This window comes from Echinops telfairi, unplaced genomic scaffold (genome assembly GCF_000313985.2).
Source record: "Echinops telfairi isolate 266 unplaced genomic scaffold, ASM31398v2 ScPeMD7_655;HRSCAF=1070, whole genome shotgun sequence".
Lineage (NCBI taxonomy): Eukaryota > Metazoa > Chordata > Mammalia > Afrosoricida > Tenrecidae > Echinops > Echinops telfairi.
This window is the reverse complement of record NW_022104553.1, coordinates 28,982,208-28,992,511: the sequence shown is the minus strand read 5'-3', so window position 1 is coordinate 28,992,511 and position 10,304 is coordinate 28,982,208. Positions and strand designations below refer to the sequence as shown.

At 59.4% G+C, this 10,304-nt stretch overlaps 1 protein-coding gene across 1 annotated transcript in view; it reads right to left on the bottom strand.

The window, feature by feature from the left end:
* Positions 1–9,952, bottom strand: part of LIPE (lipase E, hormone sensitive type) — a 19,889-nt gene extending 9,937 nt beyond the window's left edge. Inside the window, exons 1-2 of the mRNA XM_045292692.1 lie at positions 9,489–9,952; positions 1,844–2,379 (exon numbers count right to left, since the gene is read on the bottom strand). Coding sequence (XP_045148627.1) covers positions 1,844–2,379; positions 9,489–9,606 — 654 coding nt within the window. The 5' untranslated portion in view covers positions 9,607–9,952. The remainder of the gene's footprint in view (positions 1–1,843; positions 2,380–9,488) is intronic.
* Between the last annotated feature and the right edge of the window lie 352 nt (positions 9,953–10,304).

The following is a 10,304-nucleotide window of genomic DNA, read 5'->3' as shown; positions in this document are numbered from 1 at the left end:
CACACACACACACACACACACACACACACACACACACACACGGGTGTCGGTGAGTGCTCTGAAGGACAGACAGCAGATGGAGGGGATCCAGTAAGGACTAGAGGTCAGGCTACTGAGCTGGGGCTCCCAGGAGGGGGCTTGAGGTGACATTTAGGAAGGTGCCTAGGTGGCGGCTGTGCTGGGTGAGGGCCAGGTGAGCCGAGCGAGCAGGGAGGGGTGGGAGGTGAGGGCAGAGGTGGGGCTCAAAGCTGCAGAATCTGGCTCCTATCGTGTATAGGCTGGAGCCACCGGTGGGTAGTGAGCTGGGAACAAGATGAGGGCACAGAGCCCCTGAGTTGGGACGGGGCAGACAGTGGGGGGCCAGGAAGACAAACTGGAGATGGTCAGAGAGATGGGGATTGGGCGGTCTTCAAATGGGAGGCCTGGGGAGTGGGGCAGGTAGCTGATGTGAGTGAGAAGGGAAATCAAGCCAAGAGGCTAAGAGGGGAGGGCTGTAGGGAGATGGTATCACATCTAAAAGCTACCGGAGGCTGAGGCGGGGCAGTTGAGGAATCAGCCCTGGCCAGGGTCCAGCAGGGGGCCCTTCCGCTCATTCAGCAAACACTGGCCTGGGTCCTACTGGGTGCAGGGGCACAGGGCAGGAAGCTGGGACCTGGCTGGTGGAGGCCTCTGCTCTCCTGGGGGCTGACAGAGCGGAGGTGGACACCACCAGGGGCCCTGGGAGCAGTGCTGGGCAGTCTTGTTCCTGGCTGGGGCCCCAGTAGGCCAGGGAGTGGTGGAGGTGCCAGGTCACTGTGGCTGCATGGATGGCTCAGGTGCCCTGGGATCAGCCCTCTCAGGGCTCCTAGGTCACAGGTGGACACAGGGAGCAGCATGCTGGCTTGATCAACATTTGAGGGTTCAGTCTGGGTGAGGGGAGGGCCAAAGGGTGTATGGAGAGGTAGGTAGGATGGGGGTACAGGGAGGCTGCCAAGTTCAACTTTCCCTGGGGTGAGGATGGAGTGGGGGAGAGGTGGAGGCTTAGCCAGATACTCCTGCTGGGGCTCCCGGGTCTGCTGTGGGCCGCCAGACCCAGCTTGGACTTTGAGGGGCAAACTGGGTCTCTGCTCTGAGCCTGTGCCCCATCTGGAGTCCTAGACCCATTTCCCACCCAGGCCCGAGCTTCAGTGTGGAGAGGAGCTGCACCTGAGGGTGCTTGGGGTAAATGGAGGGTGGGAGGAAGCCTGCGGCTAGGGGTCAGGGGGCCTCCCCCCAGTGATGGACTCCTTGACGATGCTCTATGGCTACCTCTGCCTCAGGCCCGCCAGCTCAGGCAGAGCTGCGCCCCAGAATCCTGGCTGGGCCCCTCGCCCTTGAACCTGCAAAGTGGGGCTTGCATTGTCCTTCCATTCCAGAATGCCAGGGGGAAAGAGCATCGGAGCCCCCACCTTTGAGATTAACAGTGGCCATCCTTTTAGGGGTCTCAAACTCAAAATGACTTCGGGGGCCACGCAGGTACCCTAAAATGAGTGAAGTTGGTGTCTGACAGCTGTGAGAACCAGGGCTGACCAGAAAGGGTGACTTTAGAGAGAACTCCCTATGGTACACCACAGAGCCAGATTTTTCCTGTCTTTGGCGGGGTGCCCTCTGGCTGCATTTGGCTGGCTCTCTGTTCAGGGGAGAGAGCTGCATTTTCCCTTCTCTGACAGGTTTCTGCCTGGCACAGGCTGAAGCTTTTGCAGGTGTTCAGCCAGGTGCAATGGTTCTGAGCCCCGGCTTCCCCTGCTGTATGGGGCTTCCAGTCACCCTGATCACTGTGGCCACTCTGAGGTGTCCGACCAGGTCTGGGGCCCCAGGGGCTCACCTGAAAGCCCAGGCAGCGGCCGTAGAAGCAGCCCTTGTGCAGCGTGACGTACTCGCGCAGGAAGTCGGCGCTCAGCCCCTCGTCGCCCTCAAAGAAGAGCACCCCCGGCTGGTTGGCGGCCAGCAGGCGTTGGGCGTAGTAGGTCAGGGCGCGGAGCTGGGTCAGTGCAGCCAGGTAGGCCTCCAGTTCCGCCAGGTTGTGGCTGGCGCGGAAGAAGATGCTGCGGCGGTTAGCGGCCACATAGCGTGACTTGTGGAGGAGGTGGGCCAGGCAGCAGCGGGTGGTGTGCACCAGGCTGCGGTACCCGTTGGCAGGCGTCTCGGAGTCCAGGTCAAAGAGGTGCGCCACACCCAGCAGGCGGCCCAGCGCCGGCAGGACCCCCAGTGCCTGCTCCCGGACACCTGTAAAGACGGCCAGCAGCCGCCGCACTGTCTCTCCAGGGCCCTGGCTGGCGAAGAAAGCTATGTTGTCTTCTGCCAGAGACACCAGCGCCTGGGTCATGGTGTGCAAGTCCATGCCGAGAGTGAGCCTGGAGGCTGCGGGCAAAAGGGGAAGCCTGTGAGGCAGGGCTGGATCATTCTGCTGGGGCCTGGGGGCCCAGGAGCTTCCTTTTAAGACCCGGGAGCCCTGGCCCCCAGCTCCCCTTCCCTCAGACTCAGGAGTCCTAGCCTCAGCCGCTCCTTCCTCCAATCCAGGGGTCCCAGGCTCCAGAGCCCTCTTCCCTCTAACCCAGGAGGTTACCTGCCTGTCTCCAAAACCTGAGACCTTAGGACCCCCTCCCCTTGCTTCCTCATGACCCATGAGCTTAGATCCCAGACCCTTCTGCTTCCTCAGGAGCCAGAAGTTCAAGTGCTCGGCTCCTTTCTCCTGAAGACTTAAGACCCAGGAGTTCCTGCTCTCCCTGGTCTACGGTCTCCCCTGAACAGAGTTGGTCCCCGACTTGCCTTCTCTTGGCCCCTGGGTCTCTGCGATGACCCAGGAGTCTGCCTGCCCCTCTTTCTTCCTTGCTGGGACCCAGGAGCTCAGGCATCTGTCCCCATGGACTCTCTGGGGCCCAGGAATTCAGACTCCAAGGCTCTGAGACATTTGGACCTGGCTCCAAGCTGGTTTCCTCTCTCACGATCCAAGTGTCCATTGCCCCCCCCCCCCCATCCCATTTCCCCTTCTGAGGCCCTAGCCATCACCCACTCACCTGCCTCCACTAAAATTTGGGAGAATTAAGGCCCCAGCTCACCCATTCCCATCCACCTGGTGGCTTCCCAGGACGCAGGTCTTCAAGGCTGGCTCCCTTCGACCCCACCCCTGCCAAACCCACGGCTTCTTAGTACATTCTGACCTATCGACCCAGGGGAAGGGCTCCGAGCTGTGCACCTTTCTGGTGATCATAGGCTGCCCATTATCAGCGAGGAGTGAGTGCTGTCAGTCCCGTGGAGCCCCACCAAACTCCCCCCCCACCCCACTGGGGTTCTAGAATCTTCATCCTACCTTCCCCCTCGCCCCCCACCAGCCATGGGTCCCCTGGCCTCTGGCCGTCCACTTGTCTGAGATTGCACGGCCCAGCTCTGCTCCCTGGTACTCAGCGCTGACCTTGAACTTACTCCGGGCCAAGAGCTGTCTGTGTGCTCGCTCATTTGATCTCACCAACCCTTGGAGACCCAAACGGCTGGGGCTCAGATCCCGGTTTCTATTGCTAGCATCCTCATGTTGGAGGAGAGGAAACTGAGGCTCCGGTCCAGAGATGAAGGCTGCTCTCACACTGGAACCCAGGGCCGCTCCTTCCCGCGTCACTCCCCAGGAACTGAGCCGCCTGCTCTGACTTGGAAAACTGGCCCTGAACCCTGTGCAGCCACCTGTCACTCAGATCCCGGACAAGCTGTCCTTGCCCTCTAGGTGGAGATTCTGCCCACTGCCCAGAGAGCCCTCCCTCCCCCCAACTTCCCAGGCTTCCTCCTTTCTCCCCCAGGCTGGCCTTGGCGGTGGCAATTCCTGCCTCTCACCCCTCCCAGGCCTCTTCCCTCTCAGCTGGCTGTGCACTCACCCCTCCCAGGCTTCTTCGAATTCTCTGAGACTGTGGACTGCGGTCAGTGCCAGGAGCAGCCTGGGGTGATAAGACTCGGGGAGGGGCCTTGTCTGTCCTGGGTGTGGCCACCCTTCTCCACCTCCCACCCAGAGAGGGCAGAGAGAACCACGTGCAGTCAACAGAGCCCAGAGCCCAACTCCCTGCCCCCTCTGCCTGCTCCCAGCTCCAGGGCATGGGAGATCTTCCTCAGGATCTTTTGCCCCTCCATTCCAGGCCCCTGGAGTCCAGATCCCAGCCACCTGGAGTCAAGGCCTTAAGCCCCCTCCTCCCTCACAGCCCAAGGTCCCAGCCCCAGCCCAGAGCCAGCTGTTGCCACTCATGCAGCCAGGCTGCCCTCACTCTCCCAAGGGGGTTCAGGGAGCCAAAGGCCCTGACATCTCTGCCCCCGCCCTCAGGCTGGCCCTGGCACAGCCAGCCCCAGCTGTTGGGGGAGGGAAAAGTGGGTAGCCAGCCCAGCTTGTCCCTTCTAGGGCAAAAGCCGACGAAGGGCGGTGCCAGGCTCAGACTGGATCAGGGCTGGGGGCCTGAACCCCAGGTCCTACTGTGTGTTGTTCCTTCACCATCCATGTCGTAGTGACTGTCATCCCCATCTCCTCCTCCTCCGCCTGCTCCTTTCTGGCCTCAGCTAGGAGTTGCTTATTCCCTAACTGCTCTGTCCCACCTGAGATAAGGCTCCTGTCCCCTGAGGGTGCGGGGATGGTGGGATGCTATTTCCTGCCCTGACATTAGACCTTCCTAGCAGTTCACACATTTTACAATGATACACTGACTTGTTTACATGCTTCCAGAGGGACAACCAGGTGCTAGGGCGTTGTGAAGCTTACACAGTGTGCGGGTGGGGCTCCTTCTAGGGGGGAACAACCCTTGCCAGGTGACTTCCACTCATAGGGACACCCTAGGACCCAGTAGAAGTGCCCCACACGGTTCCCCAGGCTGAAAATCTTGATGGGAGAAGTCAGCCTCACCTTTCCTCCGCAGAACTGCGGGTGGGCCAGCCGGGTGAACCTTTCTCATCAATAGCGGAGGGCTTCAGATTACAAAATGCTATTGTCAACAACTGTCACGGACAACGGAATCAACACGCCTACATAGACATATATGCGAACCACACTGAGTACAAGGATGAAGAAATGTCCAGGAATTGACCGGGGCGATGGTTGCTCAACTGTTATGATTGTGATTGAACTATGGAAATGTAGGTGTGTGAATTGTAGGCTGGTGAAACTGCAAAAATAAAGCAACTTGATATGAATAATCATGTATAGTGCCTTGGAAGGGACTATGGAAGCAGGAGGTCATCTTATCTGGGTGGCTGTGGGCGAGTTCTCTGTCTCCATGGGGGACCATCCCTACGAGGGCCCGCCAGGGGCTGAGCACACAGCAGCTACTCAGCAAACCTGCCTGAGGCAGGCAGGTATGAGGAGCCACGGCAGGGCTGGAGGGGTGGATGGAAGGGCAGACAGAAGGTGGACAGGGGCAGACAGGCCTTGGGAGGCAGCTCCAAGGTGAGTTGGCCACGACACTGGGACACAGAGCCCACACCATGTGCTGGTGGATTGTGGGTGAGGCTTGTCTCCACCATCTGGAAACGGCAGTTGGCACTCTGTCCAGATCAGGGTGGTAGAGGTGCTCTCAGCAAAGGGGGCTTCAAAAAGTCTGTGGGAAAATCCCATCCCCTTTCTATCGGTTCCATTTTCCCAGGAACACTCTGAACTCTTCCAGGAAGGAAGGTGCTGTGAGAGGCATTTCCTGAGCCTGGTTAGCTTTGTGGCATTCTGGGCCAGAATGACAGGCTCCCTGAGGGCAGCGATTTTGCGTCATTTGCTGCCGTGGCCCCAGCACTACCTGGCACAGCCGGGTGCCTGGCAAGTGTGCGCTGCATGTCCGACGGGCCCTCCTCCATAGATGCGCGGTCTCATGGACCATAGACTCCTAGTCTCATGGTGCATCCGTGGGGCCGCCATCCTGATTAGACTAGGTTCTTTGCCTTGCTCCAGGCCGTTCCCTGGGGTGCTGCGCTGGGTGGGGCTGGGAGGAAAGGAAGCTGAACTTGCCAGAAGCTCGCCCGGAATCCCAGGCAGAGGGCACTGGGATAGAGGCAGGCTCTCTGGGGTGCGGGCTGAGGACTGGGGGAGAGGTAAGGCCTGAGCTGAGGGAGCTGGGCTGGGGGCTTCCCACTTGCAGGGGCACCAGCTTTGGCCCTTGAGGATTGAGCAGAGGTGAGGAAGGTTGCTGAGGAAGGAGGGAAATCGATGGAAGAAGGGCCAGGCTTGGGCTTTTGAAAGGGATGCCTGTGCTAGATGTTGGCGGGGCCCAGTGAATGTGGAACTCTCTCCTGTGTCTTTGTGGCTGCCGTGTTTGCATTAGACAGCAAACATGACCACGGCGACCAGCACGTGGCCGGTACTGTCCTCTCTGTGTGCTTTCTACGATGTGGCCACTCTCGACAACCATCTTCACCACAGCCCTTGACCTTGCTGTTCTGACAGATGGGGAAACCGAGGCACAGAGCGATGTCTTGACTGCTCGGGGGCACGGAGCCTTCTGACCCTCATCCGAGTCTGTGTTTGTCAGCTGTCTGTCTTGGTGTCTCGGCTGGTCACACGCGAGTGCCTCTGGAGTCCACTCGAGCAAGCACCCATGCATGTAGGTCCACATCATGGCCGGTGTGTGTCTGGCCCGGGTGGCTATTTTGTTTCCCTTCTGCCTGTGGGTTCGTGTGTCTTTATGTGTCTGAGGAATCCGTGTTTGCATGCATGTGTTATGGCCTGTCTCAGCTTATTCTGTGTGTCTGTCTGTGTGCCTCTATTTCCCTCTGTGGGTTGAGTGAGTGAGGCGCCCTGGTGGCACTGTGGGTGAAGCGCTGGGCTGCCAACCTCACAATTGGCAGTGGGAGCCAACCAGCGGCTCCATGGGAGAAAGATGGAACTGTCTGCTCCAAGGAAGATGGACAGTCTCAGAAAACTCTGGAGCGGATCTACTCTGTCTTGCAGGGCTACTAAGTGTCAGAACGGCCTGGGTGGCAGTGGGTTTGTGTGTTGGGTTCAGTTTGTGTGCATCCATATTTGGATATGCATGGGTGTGTACACAGGGTCGTGTGTGTCCTGGCCTTTGCGTGGGAGTGTGTATGCACACCACACACACCTTCCCCCGACTCCCCAGGCAGGACTCAGTTTGCTCTCCTGGCCACCAGTTCCTTCCTCGCCACATCCAGCCCCTCACCCCATCCTCTTCACGCAGGTCCCTTGGGGTCCTTGGCATTTGGTCCTTGGTCCCACCTCCACTTGCCCCTTCTTGGATTCCGGTTAAAACAACTCTCTCTCTGCGCCCCTGATTTCGGCCCCTTCCCTCTGTTCCCCACACAGCAGCAGTGGATCTTTCAAAAACACAAATCTCATCACCCCCTCAGGTCTTCCCATGTCTTGCTCCGCTCCTCTCTGGGTCAAGCCTCCCACCTTGGACATGGTCTCTCAAGCCAGGCACCCTCTGGGCCCCACTGCCTGCTTCCTCCCTGAGGGGCCCTCTCTGCCCCACTGGTCCACCCGCCCAGCAGTTCCTGCCCGTCCATCCTTGGGAAGTCTCTCTCCTCCATTACTCAGGGTTTCTCCTCTGTTGCATGCATCACTGTGTACAATGGCAGTCCAATTTGTGGGGTCATTGAGGACTGTCTGCATACTCAGCTCGACTGTGTGTGTTGGTCTCCCTGGCTGCCTGGAGCCCCAGCCTGGCACCAGTAGGTGTTCAGTTCTGGGCCCAAGGTTGTGGCACAGAGAGTCATGAGCTCACTCACGCTTTGGCCTGAGGGGGTTGTGGGCAGCTCTCCCTCTGCCCTGGCTGGCCTCAGTGTTGTCGCCTGGGAAACAGGGTGATCCTCATGACACTTGCTGGTTACTGGCAAGGTTATTACTAAGATCAGAGTGATGACAGGGTTGGTCTGGATGTCCTGGGGCAGGGGCGGGGCTCTGATTCACCCAATCAGCACTTGGTGCCAGGGGGAACCTCAGGAAATGACAAGTGGCCTTGGAGCTTGGGGGAATGAGCCTGAGTGGGTGGGTTTGTGGGAGCCCGCCCTGACACCTCCCCACTGCCAGAAGGCTGAGCAATGATGGCCTTCCCTGTGTTATAGTTCATTCAGCCCTTCATTTATGAATTCAGTAAACATTTGATTGCCCTTGTGACTAGCATACCAGACCCTGCAAATCCCTGGTAAACAAGGCAGACACAGCCTGCTCTTTGGGAATTCATGATCCAGCTCTGCCTCTCCTGAGAGTTTTGGGGGCCAGTGCCTCCATGCTTACTTAAACCTCCCAGAGGGCAGGCTCCCCTGTCACTATGTCCACTTCATTGCCCAGAAAGCTGAAGCAGGGAAAGAGGGAGCCCATTGCTCCAGATGCCATGGCTCACAGCTTATAGCCTGAGGAATTAGGTAGGAATCAGGTGTCCAAGTTCTTAACCATGGCTCTGCTGCCTTCCAGCAGGCTGTCCTGCCCCCGAGGCTCCCTGTCTTGCTGGGTGACAACGAATGCCTTCGGGCCCGTCGGACAGAGCTGTCTGAATGCCTGTGTGTTTGCAGCCAACTCCAGCTGTACCTTTGGTTAATAACACGGCCTGAGGCAGGGGGAGCAGTGAGTTTGGGGTTCCTGGGACGGGGCCAGCTCAGTGCCCTGTTCCTTCTGCACAGGAACTTCCCACAGCTCCCTATCGCCCCAATCACACCCACACCTATACATACCCCGTGTGCCTGCCCCTGCCTGCGGCTGTCTTGTGGCATCTCACACGGAGATCTGTACATAATGTGACACCCTAGAGAAGCCTAGATGACAGCCCTCGCTTCCTCTTCCTGGACTGGAGGTTCAGATACCAGGGCAACTCAGGCCCCCTTATCATGTCAGGCACTGGACCTTGATCACAACGGGTGACGGACGGACTGACTGATAGAAAGCTAAAGCTGCGGTGAGTTGAACGGCCCACCTCATTCCCTACTATGGGGAATTCCTTCCTCTTCCTTTTCCCTTGCCCTGACTCACCCAAAACTTCCTCTTGGGCCAACAGCTGCTACAACCGGTCATTGTCTCCTGAGTGTCAAACCAAACCTAGAACAGTCGAGTCAATTTTGATTCATCGTGACCCTAGTGAGGCTGTAAACCTCCGTAGGGGCAGGCAGCCTCCTCTTTCTTTAGTGCAGCAGCTGGTGGGTTTGAACGGCTGACCCTGTGGTTGACAGCTGAACGCCTAGCCCGCCGCGTCACTAGCGCTCATTCTTAAGAGAGTCCGAGAGAATGTCAACACGCAGCGCTGTAGCATCGCACGGTCGCTGGGTCAGAGGGGGCTTTCCCCGCAAGATGGTACTGGGGTGTCCAGTAAGCTCTACGTCTGGGGACAGTATTCTGCTCTCAGATCTGCCCCCTCGCAACGGATCACTGCCTCCCTAGGGCGGCATTGGGCAAGCCCACGCGTTCCCGCCCCCTTTCTCCGGGCGGTCAGTCTGATGCACTCAGCCCTGTGTCCCTCTAGATGTCCAAGGCTCCTTCTGAACGCAGCCGAGCCCCGCGCGCGTGCGCTCACCTTTGGCCTTAACTTTGCGCCACCGTCGGCGGATGCGGATTCTAGCTCTTTCCTTGGTCTTCTTCGAGGCCAGGGCCTCAGTGGCCCCAGCGGGCCCCGCTCCCGAAGCCGACTCCATCAATTCTCCCGGGTCCCCGCCGTCCCAGCGCAGGAGCCAATTTCAGCCTCCAGGCCCCGCCCCGAGGACCAATCCTAACTGCACACTGCCGCCGGGCTCCCACATCACCCAATCCCGGGGCTTGCTCCTCTCCAAGTCCCGCCTACCGAGCATTCCCGGTCTCACTCCACCGCCGGACCCGCCCACAACCTCTAGAGCCCAAGGTTTAACCCCGCCCCCTTGAGCGCCTTAAAGGGCCAGCGGCCAAAACAAAGGCCACCCTGGAGACGGCGGAAAGCTAGTGGGGATTCCCGCTGGGGTCACCTCGGTCGGCAAGCCCCGGTCTTCTCGCTCGCTGGCGCTCCGCTCCGCCCGCCCACTCACCTTTGCACGTAGGAATCCCCTCAGAGCGCAGCCCAGCCCGCCCGCCGGAGGGAGAGCGCCGAGCGCTGCTGGGAATCCGCCCGGGGGCGAGAAGGGAGATCGTGGGGCGATTCAAAGTCGGGGCGGGGCACCAGCCCTGGAGGGAACAGAAAGCTCGCCTTTCCCCCCTCCCTTTGCCATCTAATTCTTCTAAAGCTCCTCTATCTTGGAGGTTCCTCCGCCCCTCACCCCCCAAGGGCGGCGGGGTGGGGGGTGAGGAAAAAGGAGGGTATGTGGCGCCTGCGCACTTGCTCCGAGCCTCAGCCCCGTCGGAGGGGGGCGCTGTGCTTGCCGAG